Source organism: Stenella coeruleoalba (assembly GCF_951394435.1).
Source record: "Stenella coeruleoalba genome assembly, chromosome: 4".
NCBI lineage: Eukaryota > Metazoa > Chordata > Mammalia > Artiodactyla > Delphinidae > Stenella > Stenella coeruleoalba.
In genome coordinates, this window is record NC_137149.1 from 108,487,609 (window position 1) to 108,509,056 (window position 21,448).

At 39.3% G+C, this 21,448-nt stretch overlaps 1 protein-coding gene across 5 annotated transcripts in view; it reads right to left on the minus strand.

Annotated features, from left to right (window-relative positions):
* Positions 1–1,213: 1,213 nt before the first annotated feature.
* The window catches only part of RASGEF1B (RasGEF domain family member 1B), a 34,750-nt gene continuing 14,515 nt past the window's right edge, over positions 1,214–21,448 (minus strand). For all 5 annotated transcript variants that reach the window (XM_079919187.1, XM_079919186.1, XM_079919183.1 and 2 more), the window contains 11 exons: positions 21,078–21,215; positions 15,433–15,645; positions 14,867–14,941; positions 13,360–13,455; positions 13,143–13,245; positions 11,370–11,449; positions 11,129–11,224; positions 5,971–6,066; positions 5,478–5,601; positions 4,250–4,322; positions 1,214–2,672 (listed from right to left, as the gene is read on the minus strand). In XM_079919187.1, the coding sequence (XP_079775313.1) occupies positions 2,648–2,672; positions 4,250–4,322; positions 5,478–5,601; positions 5,971–6,066; positions 11,129–11,224; positions 11,370–11,449; positions 13,143–13,245; positions 13,360–13,455; positions 14,867–14,941; positions 15,433–15,645; positions 21,078–21,215 (1,119 nt within the window). In that variant the 3' untranslated portion in view covers positions 1,214–2,647. The remainder of the gene's footprint in view (positions 2,673–4,249; positions 4,323–5,477; positions 5,602–5,970; positions 6,067–11,128; positions 11,225–11,369; positions 11,450–13,142; positions 13,246–13,359; positions 13,456–14,866; positions 14,942–15,432; positions 15,646–21,077; positions 21,216–21,448) is intronic.

Sequence of the window (21,448 nt, forward strand, 5' to 3'; positions counted from 1 at the left end):
TCTTCCTGAATCTACATCTAGGGGCAGACATCACACGATGCTGCTTATGCTTGTGTTTACCCAGGCTTCCACCCGGCCACAGAAATGATCTACGCACCTAGACCCAAACCCACAGACGGCGCACAGAGGAGAATGGTGACTGATTTCCACAGATAGGTTAGTACCTGGTTTAAACCACTGGCTTATCTGGACATGAAAACAAGAGACAGGTATGAGAATGGTAACTCTTTCTGTGAAGACTTTTTGTTTAAATAGCCTTAGAATCTCTAAGAATCCCTAATTTGTTAAGCCTAACACCATTTTAGGAAGAAATTTCTCAGTAGCCACATTTATGTATCTAATGCCTTAATAGAGACTTTAGAGCATTTTTACAAACTCATTGTAATGCTCAGAACAACCACTTAGAGAGTAGAGGTCAGCAAACTTTCTTTCTGTAAAGGGCAGAGAGTAAATATCTGAGGCTTTGTGGGCCATCCAGTCTCTGCTGCAACTACAAGACTCTGATTTGTAGCAGAAAGCAGCCATGAAAAAGTGTGTAAGCAAATGAATGTGTCTGTGTTCCAAACACTTCATTTATGGATGTGGAAATTTGCATTTCATGTAATTTTCATGTATCATGAAATACTCTTCTTTCCATTTTTTTTCAACAACTGTCACCTTGTGGCTCAAACAAAAGGGGTAGACTTGGCCAGCAGCCCATCATTTGAAGACCCCCAGACATAGAAGGCTGAAAGGTGGACATTGTTGCTGTCATGGCAACACATGCAAGGTGCAGAGTTCAGGGAAAGGCAAGGCGGCAGTGCTGCAGGGAGCCCCGCTCCGAGGGTTCCAGGACCAGCAGCATCAGTATTGCCTGGATCCCACCCCAGACCTAGAGAATCCACATCTGCAGGTCAGCGAGATCCCCAGGTTCCTTGCAAGCTTGAAGGTTATACTGAAGTCTCAGAAGGCTTGGCAGTGTGATCTCAAGGCTGGGCTCTGGAATTAAAGGTCTAGTTCAAATCTTTGTGTCTCTCATTAGTTATACGGCCGCGGACAAATTATTATTATTATTAATATGCCTGTTTCCACGCCTAAAAAGCGAAGATGATGATCCATGGCGAACACTTAGAAGTGCCTGGCAAGTGATGCTTATTAACTGTTTACTATGATTGAGTTTCAAAATATCAAAGGCCCACGCACATACTCCTAAAGGCCACTTCCCCAAGGGCAGACACATTTTCAGCCGGTCACCTGAGTTGAACAGCTGAGACTGCAACTCCCCCAATACCCCCCACCAATCCCATCCATTAAAGAAAACAAAGACACCACAACTCCTGGCCGCAGAGTGTCAAATATATTGATGGTTGTAAAGGGACAGCTTGGAGACATTTTAGGTCTGCTGAGATGGCGTGCAGCATACAGACATGCTCTGTTTTTCTGAAACCATGTCATTAAGTTTGCAAATACATCTCTGTTTTGAACATGATGTCTTTTTTTTTTTCATTAGCACAGTTTACTACTACAGTCTCTCCTACAGTAAATAAATATAATGGCTGTTTGCAGAGCCACTACAGATTTATTTAGATGTTTAACAAGGTGAACTATTTCACAATTAGTTCGACCTCTGAGTCAACAGCAAGATGTTTCTCATTTGTTTTGTTCACTGCTCTCGTGGGCGGGGGTTATCTTTTCCAATCTGTTCTCTGTTCACATGTTTAGTCGCCAACAGACTATGAAAGGTAGTGAAAAATAAGTCTGTTTAAAAAATTAAACTGTAATTAGGCCATGGGTTTTTTCCCAAGACCCTTAAAGTCAGATAATTTAAATTTACAAGAGGAAAAAAAAATAGGCATCATGGAAAACTAAGTAACAGAAACACTACTGAGAAACACATCTGTAGAACACAGTGGTCAGCTGTAAACAGCTCAGAAGGGTAAAGAAAACAGAAGGTCCTTCTAGAATGTTACACAGTCCAATGACAAACTCTGCTTTTTTTTCTAGTGGCTATTTTCCTACCACAGTGTTAGCTTCATTATTATATTAAATAACTTATATGGGTAAAAAGGAGTTTGCTAACCAGCAGCCAACTCAAAACCTTGTAGGAAGAGGGAGGAGGGGAATTCACAACACAGCCCGAGCTCAGGGAAACAAAGTCTGCAGTTGGCATCCAGCCAGCCTGACCCCTCCCGGCAATACCACTGAGCTGCAGTTTGGGATCTAAATGGAGGGCTTGCTTCCCCTCCCTCTTCTCCCTTTTTCTTTTAAGTTAACAAAGAAACGTGGGCTTCCTAAGAGCCAGCACTCAGCCGGGCAAGTCCCATTAGCAGCAAATGTTGAACCAAATTAAAAAACACACACACACACACAAAAGAAAGCTCCAGCCAGATGCAGAGCTGTGATTCACATGGAAATTCCAGGAGATGAATCATTGCAGAGCTGGGATCTTTAGAGGATTCTTCCTCAAGTGTCCTCAGTGAACATTACAGTCTCACAAAATCTGAGTCAGTCTGTCAGCTGTGGGGAATAAGGTCCCCGTCTGCTCTTGAGGGAGCGTGCTTGCAGGGACTTCATGATTTTTTGTGGCACTAGATGCCCGAAAACAAAGGCCAGAGATGATGATCTGCTTGAACGCAGCAGCGGCTAGCAGCAGCCAGCATCCCGTGTGTTAAACTCTGCCCAGGAGGCTGGACCTGAGTAATAAAGAAGATAAGATAAGAAGGAAGGTAGCAAATGATCTGAATGAGGATGAAAATCCTCACCTAATACTAGTTTCATCTTTCCCATGTTTGAAGTTTGATTTTACATAGTTTAAAGTAAGTCAGACACAGACAAACATCATATGGTACCACTTGTATGTGGAATCTAAAAAAATGATACAAATGGACTGATTTACAAAACAGAAACAGACTCACAGACGTAGAAAACAAACTTATGGTTACCAAAGAGGAAAGGTGGGGGGAAGGATAAATTAGGATTTTGGGAATAACATACACACATTACTATATATAAAGTAGATAAACAACAAAGAACTATACTCAATATTTTGTAATAACCTATAAGGGAAAAGAATCTGAAAAAGAATATATATATATATAACTGAATCACTTTGCTGTACACCTGAAATTAAAACACTGTAAATCAACTATACTTTAATAAAAAATAAATTAATTTAAAAAATTTTTTAAAGAAGGACAGAAAAATATTAAGCATTGAAGTCCTTCAGGTTTTCTGGGAGAACTGCTAGTCACTTAAAATAAATATATATTAGTGGAGATGGCCAAAAACCTAGCCCAAGATCAAGTTAATGAAGGCTCCCAAGTGACTATGGGAAGAAAAGAAAATGGGTTTGTCAACCTGGTACAAAAAGGCACATGGGACTTCCCTGGTGGCACAGTGGATAAGACTCCACGCCCCCAATGCGGGGGGTCTGGGTTCAATCCCTGGTCAGGGAACTAGATCCCACATGCATGCTGCAACTAAGAGCTCACATGCTACAACTAAGAAGACAGTGAGCCACAACTAAGGAGCACTCCTGCCACAACTAAGACCCAGTGCAACCAAATAAATAAATAAATATTAAAGAAAAAAAAAAGAGGCACATGTTCCCAGAGTCTCTTAGTAGAAATACACATACAGCAATTTTGGTTATAGTAATACTATATCCTGGGCTACTTTTGCCCATTAAAGCATCTCAGATGGTTAAAATACAAACTTACCTATCCTAGTTTTGTTTGAAAACACTACAGATTAACAACATTTTTAAATTTGGAGAGATTCTGTATTACATTTAAAGTCCCAGCTCTCTCCCAAACCAAAGAGGGGACCAAGATCTAGTCGATAAGTGACACACTCCAATTTACTGAACCAGCTGGTACTTGGGTCTCTTTGATCTCAGGTGAAATAAGATTTTACTGTTAGAGCTATTCAGAAATACAGTCTGAACTTCTTATCTTTTAGATGAAGAAAATGTGTCAGTGCCCTTTTTAACATACCACAGGGTAATTTCAGTTCCTCATTCCATAAAATAATGGGAGAAAGAAGAACAGAGTCACTATATATTTGCCAGTACTAAAAAAAAAAAAGACAATAAAACTGAAGGATGGCAATGAGGATTCCAAGCCACAAAGATTCAGTTAACAGGAGATAAGCTACAGAGAGGACTTGGAACTCGCAGGCAGGGACTCCCTATGACAAGCACGCAGCTTTCTTCACTTAAGGGCAACGTCTTTATTAGATCTGTACAGCAATGAGAAGCAATGAGACCCACCTTAAGGACTTCCATCTGTCTTTCTCTATATGGTTTTCAGGTCCTTCACTCTCATAGGAAGCCAAGTAGAGAGCTACAATCAACCAAAAGTACGAATGCATTAACGCTGAAGCCTTTTCCTGATATATTACCCACCTCCATCCATCCCCCATTCAACCTGAACCAAACCCTACAGCAAAACACACTCCTTAAAATATCAAATTACAACCGGGGAGCTTTAGGAACACAGAATACCACACTTTGCCCCTGACTGACCATCTCAACACAACCCCAAGGGCCTCTTAGGCCAAGAAGGCACTTGGTTAACTAAGACAATTTATGAGGCAAAAAAAGCTTAAAAAGGCAAGCCACAGGATGCGATCATACACTCACATTTATGTTCTTTACAAAGAAGGGGGATGCGAAGGGGAGCCTTTCCTGTTAGCTTTTTAAAAGACATTTTAGCAGGTAAAAAGTCAGGTTTTCTAGGCCAATTTTTCACTCTTCTAATGTTTTTCTCTTTAATATTAAGTCAAAAAGAATTCCAAAGATTTAAAAGCTTGTTATTAATCCTGTTTGTAGAGGCTAATAATAATCAAGTCCCCTCTGGAATGGGTCATATTAATTCAAAATGTTCTTCAGTCATTATCACAAACACTACCAATCTACTATGAGAAGTAGTTAATAATGCTATTGATTTCTACAATATTAGGTTATAACAGATTAATATAATCAATCCCCAAGTCTTTTACAAACTTTAAGTTTCTGGTCAGTTTTTTGGACACAATCACTGTTTCTGCCTCAAATTTCCTAATGTTTTAACAGGTTAAGACTTTCCACTGTTTGTTTTGACAAACAGCAGGGGCTAGCAATTGTTTTGTTCTTCAAATTACCTTGAATGTCAACATATCATGAAACACCTTTTTTCTCCATTAAAGCAAGCCTAAACAAGGGCAAATAATCCTTCAATAACTTTCCATTTGTGCCCAAAGCTCTGCAGATCTAATATTATAAAGAATGTTTAAACACAGAAACGTACTGCTTATCGGTGAATAGTGAGTGCCTGACACAAATATTTTAGGGATAAATCATACGGTTTTCTGTGCAACAGAAAATTCTTAAGATGGAATAAGTCAGAAAACAGGCCTCATACTACATGAGGAACCTGGCACCAAGCATTTATATGCTGACTTCCTGATCGTGGGGTCTGTGGATGCTGGTGGCGGCCCCGGCTGGACAGGCTACCCACCATCTTCACTAAAGACTGGTACTGTGAGCAAGTACTGTAAGATCTTCCGGTCCCTCTCAAATGGACACTCCACTTGCTTCCATGTCATGAATTCACTCACTTGTTTGGCCAGTTCCCAAAATTTCTAGAAAAGAATAAAATGAAAGTTGAAGTTAAAGGCAGTTATCAAAAATCATGGGCTTGGATGAGATCACTCCATTTAATGTTCTCCTCTGGCTTCTAATCTTCTGAACTCCATAATTTTCTTAATTTAATAAAAATTAGCAATAGATATTTGCTAGGTAGAGGTCCAAATTTACTCAAGTACCTCTGGATAATAATTTATAATAATGGTGCAGCTAATTTATTCTAGTCAGCATTGTTATCTTCTTACAAATTAGTAGGGAAAGAGAAAACTTGGCTCGAGAACTTCAGAAGCAGCTTAGATGGCCTGGGCGCTCTACAGTTGCTGGAGAAGCTAGCCCTTCTCTGGGCTCAGATCTTGCAGCCTTACCTCAAAGTTGACATGGCCGTTGGGAAGGCGGTTGGCACACCCCTCATTGAGGAAATAAATATCTTTGATTAAAAGACTGAAGAATGGTATCACAATCTAGAGAAAACAAAAAGCTCTGGTTTGTTTTGGGCAAATAAACATTTAGACTCTCATCAAACAATATAAGAAGTTAATGAACAGCATTGACTCTGGATTACAGACTAGGCTATAATTAATTAAGACAGGTACAGTGTTTCCTTTGCCTCCCATGAGAGCAGTTTCCTTCTTTATATAGTTTTGCATAACATGAAAATGCTGTTAGTAACCAAAATGCAGCAAAGATGGGTGGCAGTGGGAGGCAGATTGGCTTCACATTGTTGCTAGTTCCCCCCATTTTTCTCAGGGCAATAGCATATAATCAAATCTGAGAGTTCTAGCTATAATCAAAGAAAAAACATCTAAAAGAACTCTTACTTTTCATTTAGTTAGAGCAAAATATTAATAGAATACCTGCCACTGCAGGTACTAAGAGCTTAAGATGTGTGACCCAGCTCTCTGTGAGAATCTGTACTGTTTTTATCATTTAGACATCTACATTTTAGATGAACTTTTTCTTAGAGGAACATTTTCTTTTCCCTTGAAGATACTGCTCAAGATAACATGAGAGCACAGGGTTTTTGGTAATAGTTGCTACAAACTTCCTGTTGAGTAAACCTGGCCTTCTTGTGACACAGCAGGTAAGCACCTGTTCTCATGGGAAATCACCGAAGTGGTACCTTGCACAATATGTTGTGAGGCAGGCCCAGGTGAAGGAGGAATATAAATGTGCCAATTAAAATTAATGGCTGTTTAAAAAACAATGAGTCTTCTTTAGTAAGACTTTCCTGCCTCACATCTTTGGTTTGATATGGTGGTATTTAATTAATTAATCTAAAATAATAATCTCTAAGAGAGTACTCAAAATTCTACGAAGACCAGAATGAACAAAGAACAAAGCTCTTTGTTCTTCCACTTTGTAACTTCCACTTTCTCTCAAACACCAACATGCTTTTGAAGATTCTAAATGTGCTACAATGTAAATAATGCTGCAGACACAAATCGTGGACCTATGTTGTTTACCCAAGAGCAGGTTTTTGAAGGTTCCCTAAGCTTATGACTCATGTGGTACACCTATACTAGATGAATGACGGGTCTGGAAAACAAACATTTTGGCTTGTACTTAAAAACATTAAGTATCAATTTTCACTTCTAGGGGGCAATTCAGATTTTTCCCCTAAAGTCATTTAAAAAAAGATAGGCTTTGATTTTTTTTGTTTCATTGATCTCTGAAAATAGCCAAAATGAATCTTCAATTTCGACAGCCCTTTTGAATATACTTTTAATCATTTGCTATTGTCTGGAAGTCTCTAAACTGAATTCGTAAAGATTCCCTCATTACCTTCTCCTTCAAATATTACTGACTATATCTCTATTATTTTAGAACTAAACAGCCATGGTAACAAGGATGAAAGCACACCCGAACTTCACCTCTTTGCAAGACCACTTGTCACTGGGGGGTGCTGGGCTTTGGCTCTGCTAGACCTCAGTTTAAAATGTGGCTCCACAACTGACTGGACGTACAAGCCAGGAGTCCGCCACCTGTGGCCCAAGGGCCAGCCCACCTCACCACCTGTTTTGGAATGGCCTAGAAGCCACACATTTTACATTTTTAAATGGCTGGGAAAATATCAAAAGAATAATATTTCATGAGCATGAAATTAAATGAAGTTAAAATTCCAGTGTCCAGACAGCTTTACTGGAAAACAGGCACACTCATCCGCTCACCCGCGTACCGTCTATGTCTGCTCTTGTGCCACCACATCTGAGCTGAGTAGTTGCAACAGAAACCGTATGGTTTACAATGCCTAAAATATTTAGGATCTGGCCCCTAAGAGAAAGAGTTTGCCAACCCCTGGTATACGCCTAAGAAAGCCTAGTTTCCTCACCTTAAAATGGGAACAGTACCTCACTGACTTGTGGTGAGGATTAAATTCAACAACACAGGTTTGACCTCAATTAAGCATTCCCCCCAAACCAGTGGGCCCCATACAAGGGGACAAGTATTACTGATATATCATCATAAGGAAAATGAGGACTGAATTATTATCAGGATGCAGTATCTGCCTAGTGTAACAGCTTTTAAGCAAGAACTTTACTTCTGTGCCCTGTTCTGTAGTGCTGGGCCGTGAGATTCACGTGGTGTTGATCACATGAATCATTTTATATACATATATATATATAATGGAATAAAGAAACTGTAGTATATATGCTTGTATGTATATATATTATATATATGTGTATATATGTGTGTATATATAAATATACAGACACACACACACACACTACAATTTCTTCATCCATTCATCCATCAATGGACATTTAGGTTGTTTCTATCTTTGGCTTTGTAAATAACGCTGCAATGAACAAGGGGGTACATGTATCTTTTCTAAACATATAGTGTTTTTGTTTTCCTCGCATAAATACCCAGAAGTGGGATTGCTGGATTGATCCACTATTAATTGTCTGAACCACTCTTCCAAGAACACAGCGATAGAAACAATCTCCCTTATGATCATTCCTGTGCTGTTCCTTATGCCCATATGCCAGACAGAAGTCTCACAGTCTTCTTCAACGTGTCATTTCCTCATGGATGGTTCCCTTCAGATGTGCAGCCCCCACATAAATCTACCACTGTAAAAATCGGGAGACTGTAAGGGCTTTGGATTTCCAGAGTGAAGGTGGATGTACAGGCTACTACAGGAGCAAAAGTTTGCTTTCTGAGAGGTCTTTCAATGAAGGCTTTAGTGGGAGAACGTCTCAAGTAGTAATGTTCTCTAATTCCCTTTCACAATATTCTTGGCAACTACACCCTAAACGCATTATCAGTTCCACAACTAGAAATGAATGCTGATGATCAGAAATGGAATGGTGAAAGGACTGAAAACCATGCACTTGTACGAGAAGTGGTTAAAAACCAGGAGACACAAGGACTCACAGAAAAAAACAGCAATTTAAAGATCATTTAATGGCCCTGATGTGAAAGATAGATTTTTTTCTATATGGTACCTAGAGATGTGCCACATTGGCCACCTAAACATAATTCAGAGAATATCAAAGATTATATTACTTTATTCACACTGCCAGGAAGACTTTAAAATAGGAACTGACTTAGGAATGAAGAGAGTCTACCCTCACTTCAAAAAAGAAAACAGAATCCCAATTCTCTTGAATAAAAGGTGAATTTTTATCCCCAAATGTTTTCATTTATAGCCTTTGAGACCACTTGTGAAAAAGAAATGGCGTATTGCTTTAAATTGGTGGTGGGATCATTTGTTTTACGAACTACAGAACACAATCCATACACTCACACAAAACTGGTTAAAAAACAACAAAACTAAAGCAGACAGAGTTTAGTAAATGATGGAAAGGGTAAATACTGGAAAAAGCTATGAGAGTTCCACGAGTACAACGTTCAGTGAGACCTTTGTGGGAGGGCTGGACTTCAGAATTCCTTTGGCCAGTACTGCAGCTCCTGACCAAGAGAGATGATTCTACAGCCTCTTCCTCGCTAAGGCAGAGGCCCTCTAACTCACGGAGGTCCTGCAGAGAAAGCCTTGCTTCCAACACGGAGAGGTGAAGAAAAGGCTGCAGACAGCCTCCCACAGGTCTTCACACTTCAGGGTACTGGGATCCTCCCATGCATGTGATCATTTCCCAAAGGTTGAAAAACTTCTGATTCGATTTTTCTCAAAGTAGTCACAGGAGCACTGGGATGTGGGCAAATAAACTTTATATTTTTCTTTTTCATTCTCCTCATCCTTGTTCTTTCTCAAAGAGCTTTAACCTTCTTTTTAAATTTTATTTATATTTTGGCTGCGCTGGGTCTTAGTTGTGGCACACGGGATCTTCCTTGCAGCATGCGGGATTTTTTAGCTGCAGCATGAGAACTCTTAGCTGCGGCCTGCATGCGGGATCTAGTTCCCCAACCAGGGATTGAACCTGGGCCCCCTGCATTGGGACCTCAGAGTCTTACTCTTACCCACTGGACCACCAGGGAAGTCCTGGGCAGGTAAACTTTAAAAGCTGGTAAACTCCCTCAGGCTAAATCGAGATAGTTATCTCTGCTTCATCCCTTCTCTGACCTTGTTTCTTTATCAAAATAATAATAATAATAATAATGTATTTACAATATCTCGCAAACATTATCAGAACTGATATTTTGGGTTTTGTTGAGAAGCAATTTAGCATGTTTAAAAGGTGAGGTTTCTTTTTGTGTTTGTTTTTATTTTAGATCATGGTGGCTGAAGCTTTTTGGGGGAAGTGACTGAGAGGCCCTGAAATTTTTTACCCTCATTTTCATTTATTTGTTGAAGACATAGTTTAAGTTAGAAGATGGATAGAATCTAAGCAGAAAATAACTTTCATCAAGCAACCTTCATCAGCCCATTTACTGCAACCAGGTATTTACTTTTCAAATAACATGATCTCCAAATGTCAAAATGACTTATCCTTCCCATGTATGAAATGTGCCAATGAAGGACCCTCTGAGTCAGAAGTACAGTTGATCCAAGATAATGTGAAATTGTTTAAGGGCAGGGCAGATAGAGTGAGGATCATTCATCTCTCAGACATCATCTCTGTACCTTTTCTGCCACCCACATATCCAATTAGTAACAGCAGGCCTAATGCTACAGCAACTAACCTACTTTCTGAACATAAATGACTTAACCATGGGAAGTAAGCTAATTCTTTAAGAGAAAAGGTTACATTAAGTCAGCCACCTTGTGCAGTGTGTAAATGTCTGTTTTCCATTTAATCAAATTACTCTCCAATGCTATTAGTCATCTTAACATAGGACTTAATACTTACTGCTTGAAACGCAACTATGACACATTACAAAATAGTCATTTAAATAATGCAATAATAACATTTGCAAATTTCTCCACCAAGTTCCCTTTCCCTCTCCTCCTTCCACCCTTCCTTTAGCACTCCCCTTCCCTCTGTGGCAAGTGATAAAAATGTCTACAGCACGCGGCCTTGCTTTCTTAGATCTAAACTAAAAGAAGCTCGGTACAGTAGTTCACATTTCAGTGCAACACATGGCAACTCTACTATGAATAAAACTCCTTTAAACCCATACCTTCTCTCTGCTGCTATGAGCAGTTAAAGACCTTTGTGCCGCCCCACGAAGAGCTGTTCGATAATTGTAGAAATTGCTTGAAGGGTCCATCTGATGCTGAAGACAAAAGAGAGGAGAGTATTAACTACACACTTCTCACCTGCAGAAAGTTTACGAGACCTCACTTTTAACGCCACATAAAAAATTCCAAATAATTCAGGCGCAAAATGTTACGTAACAGCAAAACAGCAGCTCCACATACCTCAAGAACGTCAAACTTTGCTGTCTTCACTTTGGCCCAAGTTTTTTTCAGTCGAGAGACTGGGCTCATATTCATGCCAGCTTCCAATTTAAAATGGAGGGGGAGAAAAAGAAGGTGGAAATAGAGAAATAAGAGAGGTCATTCTAACCTATGTTCTGAAAAAGTGTTCATTACTAAGTGGAAGGAAGTTAACTTTATACAAAAAACCTGCCAAATGATTTTCCAGAGTAGTGGTCCCATCTCATACCACCACCCATGTCTGAGAATTCTACTTGGTCCACATCCTCACAATATTTGGTTCAACTAGTCTTCTTAATTTCAGTCACTCCCATGTGTGAAATGCTATTTCACTGTGATTTTCATTTTAATTTGTATTTCTCTGATGACTAATGATGTAGAGCATCTTTTCATATACTTACGAGCCATCAGTATATCTTCTTTTGTGAAGTGTCCAAGTATTTTGCCTTTTTTTTTTTTTTTTTTGGTGGTACCCAGGCCTCTCACTGTTGTGGCCTCTCCCGTTGCGGAGCACAGGCTCTGGATGCGCAGGCTCAGCGGCCATGGCTCATGGGGCCCAGCCGCTCCGCGGCATGTGGGATCTTCCCAGACCGGGGCACGAACCCGCGTCCCCTGCATCGGCAGGCGGACTCTCAACCATTGCGCCACCAGGGAAGCCCCTTTGCCCTTTTTTTAATTGGGTTATTTGTCTACTTAGTATTGCTTTGTAGGGTCCTCTATAGATTCTGAGTACAAGTTCTTTTTTAGCTAGATGTATTACAAATACTTTCTCCCGTGAAATGGATTGCCTTGATATTTTCTTAACAGTACAAGAAGGGAATTAAATAATCTTCTATTACCTAGACTGTGGATCTTTCAGGTCTTTGATGTAGATGAACATCTGTTCACTATTCTCATGGAGTAAGCCAGATAGAGACCTGAAGCTTTGCCAGTATTTTTATGGGGGAGATAAAGGGGAAAAAGAATCTTTTTAATGGAAAAAAGAATTGGTGAGAGGGATTTATTAGAATCAAAATTATTGAATTAAATCTGGTAGATTCTCTGGCTTCAAACTGACCCTGACTCTGAAGAGTCAGGCAAATATTCAAATATTTACTGAGTACCTAAAATGTGTAGCATAGCCATATCATTTATCATATAAATTAGAATATTTTTTAACGGAAGAGTCATTAACCATAATTGTGGCAAGAAAACAGGTATAAATTGGGAAAACCAAGACAGTGTTACCCCCTGCCCTATGTTTATAGAATGAACAGTCACTGGCATTAAAATCCCCATGATACAGAGGAGGAGCAAAGTTTATAGGCTGGGCTAATAAGGTCGGAGGAGGATACGTACTAGTGACTTGGGTAGTCAGAAATGTTCCAGCTTCTCAGGCTGCCCTCTTGTCTTGCTGATGGAATCATTTGATTTAGTCCCAGATCATATATTTCTATAATGCTTGATACACAAGCTACTCAAACACTTTCTAAAATCCTTAATTTAGGCACATATCTCATGTGTAAGCCTTTATACATAAATATTCAGATGAGGATAAAGTGACTAAATGTATTCCATGAATTCTTATATACTTAAAAAAGATTACACATACTTGTACCAATATGTATATTTAAAGCATTCTGGACGTTCTGAAACAAGTCTAGATTAAACAATACAGTTTTCATTAACAAAACTGTACTATCTGCAAATTTTCAGTGGATACATTTCACAGGATCTATAAAAATAAAGGACTCATATCTCTCAGAAAACACTCACAGATTATTGCCATCAAGGAATTAAAGTTGCCAATGTTAAAACACTCCCGAGCTACGTCAATGAAATACTCAATCATCCTTGCTCGGTGCTTCTTCTTTACAGGCTGTATAGAAAGAGAAAAAAGAGGGCAGTTATCCAACATGTAGACCCAACAGATGTAAAAAGTATGAAAAGATAATATAGAGGGCTAGAAGAAAGAGAAAATTCATTTTCTCACCATGCAGATTTCTGTAGCAACCAAGTAGCTGAGACGATTAAACCATTCCACGTAAGCTTCTAAGTTTCGTGTTTTCTTCCGTTCACTGTAGCAACTCTATAGAGAAAGGAAAGTGAGCAGAGGAGTTGGAGAAAAAAAGAGTGTATTAAGCTCTCCTTTTTTTCAGATGTGGGCCTTTATTCTCAGTGTGTGAATTAGGAAGGCTTTCTAGGATAAGAGTGGGGGTTGGGAGGGGAAAGAGAGAGAGAGGGAACCACTAACATTCTTGACTCTCCTTACAGAAATATCAAATCTCTTAGTATAGTCCAGTGAAAACCCGAAGGTCTAGAAATCTATTCTGCTACATTCATGACAATCTATTCTGATGAATTCATGATTTGTGCCTTCTCTCCCAGGAAGCTAAGTTACTCTTGGGGGGAACTGTCCTCAGAAGCACAATTCAGAAACAAAAAAAGGGTCTTGGCTGCATTCTAAAACAATCTTGACTAATTAATGGGGTATGAATACCAATTGCTGTCCGCACAGCACGGAGAAGCTGAAAGCGCAGAAGACTAGAAAATTTTCTCTTAAAATTAAGTCTAGGAGACAATTTTGGAACTTTGTGTAGCAAGAAACTAAATATCTTCCAAGGTAGATAAACAGAAGCCTACATCATCCTGGTCTTTAATAGGGTGAGTGACATATTGTTCAAAAACAAAAAGAAGTTAAGCTCATCTCAGAGTTCAAGGCCAAACTTGAACAGGTTAATTACACCCCTCTTTCCTTCCTTCCAAATGAAACAAACAAATTTCAAAAAAGTCCACTAGCCTCCTATTGCAAAACCTAATCTTGACTTCCTGTACTGAGCAAAACTATTCTAAGGGCGGAAAACAGCTGCTGCCCCTTCTCCCAAAGGAGGGCTTTCATTAGTGGGTGATGCAGTCTTTGCTTAACAATTTGAAATACTTCCTGGAGGTCACTGGGGGAAAAATTTCTTATGTGTGTGTATACCGGTTTTACAGCCCATGCCTAGTGTCAGTTTCTTTCCATATGGGCTGCATCAGGCAACAAACCTGTCATGAGGGATTCACCTTAAAACAAGAAGCAAGGCAGTAAAGACCCAGCCTCAGCACACTGGATGTGCATCCTGTCTTTATAGCTTCTGCTATTGTTGAATCATGAGCAGAGCATCCTTTCGTATTTTCCTTCTGACTTAATCTGCTAAAACCATTACCCTTTTATCTCCTACCTTCACCACCACAAATGCCCGCACCTACTTGCTTATTAAATTTCCCAATAAGGAGGAAGAGAGGTTAAAAGTTGGTGGTAGGGTAAGAATATCGTCAAGGCACTTAGAGGCCAGGCTCAAGAAAAAATGTAATGAATCAGGTATGGCTAATGAAAAACAAAAAAAAAGTTTTTAAAACCTAAAACAAAATTGTTCCAATTTCTGTCTCTCGTACCCACTATCATAGACTAAAGAATTCCATTGCCAATTTCAGGGCTGACCTCTGGGTAGACCAATTACCTTGTCATTGTCCAAAGGGTCCTTCTGCACAAATGCCTGAACAAATTCTTCTGGGCCAATATAATTGAGCCTCTCCTGAAACACAAACCCAGCAGGTCAACAGTATTAAACAAAAGGAGAAGAAATGGTCTTTCCGTTCTGTCTACTGACTTTTAACACTACCCTCATTTTTTAATGTAACTTGTGAAATAAGCCTTTAACCCTCAAAATTGTCATCATCTTCAAGGTCTGAGCAGAGGCAGTTTTCTGCTTGGGTCAGTGCTACACTAGAGAGTAAAAGGCTGAGCGAGTTATGGAAAAATTAACTAGAGGGGGAACATGAGGAAGGTCAATAAACTCTTTGCTCTTCAGTCTTGCTTAATATTTATTTTAAAGTGAACTCCCAAAATATCAGAAATAGTCATATTCAAATGTCTAAACAAAACACGTTCCAGCTATTTCATAGATTATTTCCCATTTGGATTATTCTAACCCCTCCCTTGACATTACCGCTGACGAACACACTGTCTGGTTGTCAAAGCAAATCAAGTGTGGGTTATAAAAGACAAGGATGACAATGGCCTTACTAGCTCTATGTGAGTCAGCTGCTGGGCCAACGTGTAAGGGTCACTGCAGACAGTAATAATGTCCCTTTGTATGGACTGTGGCTTGGTCTTGAGAAGTGTGAGCCGATCTGTTGACGTGGAGCTGATTTTTGCCAGGACTTCCTCATACTGGCTGAGCGCGGCAAGTTTGCGGATTAGACATTGGATCATCTGCTGGACATTCTTCCTGTATGTCTGCCAGGAAACAAGCAAAGGATTACCTCCTTGCTCTGCTTGTCTGTTTTCACCACTACGCAAACTCAGAGACTCTGTACTTCAACGCTTTTACCTTCACGTTGGACAGCCACCTTGGTTGAGGGCAGTTAGAGGATTCAGCTTCGCTCTAACAGTTTAAAAGAGACACATACACATAAGGTGTCTTTTCAGATTTGTAAGACTTAGTTCTTTTCTCAGGCTGCTCTTGAGAGTACAATTCAAGTTGGGCCATGAAAACACAAGGATGATTTAGATGAGCTACTGAGGGAATCCAGTATAATAAGAACCACATATAACTAATGTTCTCTGGGCTGGCATAGGAATGTACCGGTTTTCTTTTAGTAGGTTAAAATGTGTTGATCTCAAGTCAGAGCATCCTTTTCCTAATTCTTTTTCTTTAGAGTCCCCGTCTAGATTTTTCTCCTTCTAGCATTCCCAATCTCATTAGTCTAAGGGTACAGACAGCTGCTTAACAGAAATACACCATCACTTCCTACTCAGCCCCCAACCACCTTCCTGACTTCCACATAGAACATGAGTTACCACCAAAAAAAAGCAATGGATATTCCTTTTTGGTATCTGACTTCCAGTTGGTTCATGTCCATTTCTTTTGCATTCATGAGTCAGTGCTAATGTTCACCACCAAACTCTTCCACATGGCAATTGTACTCATAATGCTACTACCAGGTGACACCTTGTTTGTTACTACATCATGCTACCGCCACAATACTTAAGAGAAATTGGTTTTAAAGCAATGCGTGTATTATAGATAAATGTCAACCTCTTGACTTTTAAAATAGTTGTTAAGTCCAAGAAAGAGCTCCACAATCAACCAATTCCTAAGGTAGAGTTACATGTGTAAGTTAGGGTATTCTTTTATTCTTCCTTTTTCAGGCAAAAATTGCCAAACTGACACTTATCCTTCTGGGTAAACTGTGACACCTGTTATCAGAGGTTATCAGAGGCACACAGGCTGCTTCAATGCTAACGTGGTCCTTAGGTTAACAGCTCCAAAGGAGGACAGTCCTAGTGAATTTACAGATGAAAGCCCTATGTCCATGCTTTACTAACTAATCAGCTCCTTTTAAAAAGGTACCACAATATCATTTTCTGAGATTAATTATCTGAAAATTAAATGGCATCTTACCTACAAGTCTAAGAACCATCTTTTTTTACGGAAGTAATTTGGTTTACCAGAGCATATTATAAAACTTTAAATGAATAGATATTTGCATACTTAAGCCAAGGAAAATTAAAAATAGAAGGAAATGATCAATTCTCATATAGTCAAGGCAAAAAGGCACACACAACCTTCTTTCTTTTCTTTTTCTCTACTTGTCTGATGTATATTACTGAGTTCTTTAAACTGGTCCATTAGATGACCTTTTCCCCCTCTACATTCACAGACCACCCTGAAGTCACTAATGAAATACCTAAGTGTTTAAAAAATTGAGCCTTCAAGGAACCTATCTTCCACACAGCATTAAGGTTATCAGTTAAGAAGATGGTATCTATTTGGTAATATGGTTGTCACTCAAAGAAAATGCCTCTTTCTTTGGAATTCGAAGCAGTTAAGGCCAAATTGAGGGCTATTTTAAATCCCTCTCTGGGGGTGAGGAAAATGGGTGAGGAGGGTCAAAAGGTAGAAACTTGCAGGTATAAAATAAGTCAGTCATGGAGATGTAATGTACAAGATGGTGACTATAGTTAATAACATTGTATTGAATATTTGAAAGTTGCTGAGAGAGTAGATCTTAAAAGTTCTCATCACAAGAAAAAACTTTTGTTAATTATGTAAGGTGACATGTTAACCAGACTTACTGTGGTGATCATTTTGCAATACACTCAAATACTGAATCATTATGTTGTATACCTAAAACTAACAGAATGTTACATGTCAATTGTACCTCAATAAAAATAAATTAATAAAAATAAAATAAAACCTGCATCCCTTGCTTCTTCTACATTCATAATCTTGAGTTACATAAAAATCGATGAACTTAAAATGGTTTCTTCAGTCTTCTGTCCCAAATGTCATAATAAATGCTCCCTGGGTGATTCTGACATGCAGCAAAGCTTGTCTGGTGAAAGACTCTTATTCTACACTTTAAAAAATGCTTTTTAGGGAAAGAGGTAGAGTAATGGATAGTGGAGGATTCAGCTAGTGAGCAAAACGCAGCAAAATATGAGAACATGTATGCAATAGGGTATAGGGGAAAAGCTATTCGAATAACAAAGAACGTGAGTGCGTGTGTGTGTGAGACAGAGAGAGGATATGTGTGTGACCTCTTTAAAAAGTTTGCTGCTGCCATTTGATTCCATTCGAGAAACCAAAGCTTCGTGTTGTTAAGCATGCTTTTTTACGGAATCATGGATTGCCAAGTACGTACTTATTCTTTTTTATAACTTCAAATGCCAGTGACAGTAATTACCTGGCAAATAAAGACAGAATAAAGACAGGCCCCGTAAGGAAGAGAAAATTGCACTGTACCCACTATAGTCATTTGTCATGTAATTGAATCATCAGTTTCATTTCGGGTTTCTTGCTGTCAAGTCCTAATAAACCTCTTCATTTTGGGCAAATCCTTAGGGGAGGGGGGTAACATATTAAGCCATGCTATGTGGAACTGTCCTAGCAGATTCAGAAGAACTCAACTAAATTATACAGAGGGCACACCTGGATCCACTGACTGCCAAAGAAAATCCCTAAAGTCCCAGGCAAGAAGCAGCAAGTCCCAACCCAAGTGCACACTCCTTCCCATGGAGGGAGATAACTTTTCAGCAGAGGGGAATATTTTTTTCCTATTCCAGTAACCGATTCGTTTGTTCACTCATTCGTTCATTCATTCAAACACTCCTGAGTGCCTATTAACTACCAGATACTGGGCTAGGAGTTAAGGATGCTATCTGAACAAAAGGAGCACAGCATGGAGTCTAGTGAGGAAAAACAAGTCATAAAGAAAGTAATTACTAATCGCAGAGTGCTCTGAAGGGGAAGGGTGGTGAAAGCCAAGAATGGGGGATGACCATGGCTGGGGAGGCCAGGGAAGGTGTCTGCAAGGAAAGACACTTAAGCACATGGCAGATAAGTGGCCTCCCAAGTACAGAACTGAGGAAAAGAGCATCCACCACAAAATTTTAGGGCTGAAAGGGACATTACTACAGGGAGGTTACCTCTATGATTTAGAAATGAAGAAGGAGCAGAGACTTCAGGGGACTTGCCAAAGCATTCAAATCAACCACTGCCAAACGTGGACCCGATTCTGAACACTGTCTAGAAGTGACTAAAGGAATACAATCTCACTGGAAAACCCAACCTGATCATGGCAGGTGACATCTCTCCACTCAAGCCCTAGGCTTATCTTCTCATATCTTTTCACACTCAAAACCGTCTGAAGATCTCAGGTTTATCAAGGATTTGTTATTAACACAGGATGGCTGATAGGAAGCCCAGGCACAAGGCTATCTGGTCCCCATGCTTGGTTCCATCCAATTCTTGAGTGGCTTGATCCTGTTAAAAAGAGATCGGAACCAATCTGGCCAACACAGATAGAAGTGACCTCCCTCATGGACTCCCATGACAAGAAGGACAAAAAGCCATCCATTTGGCATTGTATCTGAAAAAGATTTTTAAGGTGTTCCTTTTGGGAAAAACAAGTCGTCATTTCTACCTTTTAAAAAGGCAACAGAAGGAAGGGAAGCTGACTGCCACATCAAGTTAAGTACTGACACAGAACTTAACTGAAGTGAAGCACTGCCTGACTCGGAGCTCAGCCTCCACACAAGAAAAAGCCCTTATGATGCCACTAATCTTTTGAGCAGCTTGCCATAAACTTAGGTCACAGAGCCAGCATTGACCCTGTCAAGCAACACAATAGCTTCCCCTCTAAGAAAAGATTTACTACAAAACTGTGATGCTTAACTTTTGCCTTTGTGAGTGACGGACCTACCAATTCCTACCTTGCTAGAACCTGTTACACGCAAACTAGCAAAATGATTAGAATAGTCATAATTTGCAGAAGGACTCAGGGAACCACTCATTCAGGCTTGCAGAAATAATGGCTCTCTTGAGCACCAGTGTTCAATATAATGTCATGGGGAAGTGTAAAAGGGTTAATTCCATTTTCATGAAAACATAATGTGGGAAGCAAGTGAGTATTTTTCAAGTGCTAATCTTATATAATTTGTCTGATTTTTTTTAAAGTTAGGGGAAACAGTATTAAAATGTTTTCACCAGAAGTAGACAGACTAGATAGGTATCTTGTTGCATGATCTTGACAGCACAGCCCTGAAAGAATGATTTCTCCAGGTAGGTTATTCATAATGGGAAAATGCATTTTAAGATGGGTGAAACAAGACATCACAGCCTTTGCCAAATGCTTCATCTGCCTTTTTCTAACACTGTATCTGTGCCTCAGTACAGAAACTACAAAGATATCCTTGCCCAACAAGCCTCAAAACAGAGTAACAGCCTTCCAGGCCTGCTTCAAAGAGGATAACCTTGAATTTGTCACAGCTAGGTAGCTCAATTGAGGGAAGTGATATTTATGAAAGATTATCTAACAGACTTACTTTCCATCTCCATCTAAGTCTAGGTGCTAAGCCTTGAATCAACTTCCAAGCACAAGACTTGGATCCTTTTTTCTTTGTCTTCTCCACTCCTAAAGAATTACCTTTGCTAATTTATATATTAATCTTTTGGCCTCAGTTTTTTATCAAGGAGCATTTGTTATAAACACTATACAGAGCAGTTTCCATGATCTCATTCACAAAGTCCTTGCAGGAAATTTTTTTAATTTTTCATTGAATTTAATGCTTTGAAGGATTACTATGCTTTTTCTTTTCTGACAGTGAAAATTACATAACCAACTGTATTTCCCTTTTACCTGGAGCTTACAGTTAAAATACAGCAATCTTGTCCTACTCTACTGATTCTCAGTATTAGCACATTTGTTTTCTCCCTTCCATGATACAAACTCTCTATTTCTGATTTATTAATATATTACTTATTACCTGTTAATATATAAATATGTTCTTTTACATGTATTAGTGTTTATATCTCCTAATGTGATATTTATAATCTAACTTGCTAGGTCAAATCTTTTTGGAAGGAAGAAAGTTATAAATAAAATAAAATGAAAACACACTTGCATCATGAAACCTGTGCTTGAGTTGACATGAACATACCCCCAAATTACTCACATAAAACTCTAGATCACATCCCTTTGAAGTGGGATTGTATAATCATCCCCCTTTGACACACCAAACAGACCAGTATGCTATGGAGAGGACCTGCCCAAAGGCAACAACAGAAAAGAAGCACTAGAGATGCCGATGCATAATTTAGCACCACTTCTCACCAAGACCCTGCCTGGAAATTCGAGTAATTGTACTAAATTCAGGTTACCAACCTCCTCACCACTGGCTATTCGGTGAGCCAGATCTTTTAAGTTTCTCATCATTCTTTCATCCCGAAAATCATAAGGAAATGTTTCTGTCCATTCTGTCAGGAGTTGAAGAATTTTGGGTGCAATTTTTCTTATCTGATTCTAGGGAGAAAAAGCAAATCAAATTCAGTGATATCTATCAAATAAATAATTACAAACAGGGTTAATGGTAAACTTCTAGTGCAAAGTCTTTGGGGTAAAGAAGACTCTAGTCTTTGGGGTTAAAGAAGACTCTTGTCCCCCTTTCCCAAGTCAATGTCAAGTGCTACCAACTTAAGGCAGGACGGAGGGATCTTCCATGGCACTAGATTTATATTTGTTCTTTATACCTTTCC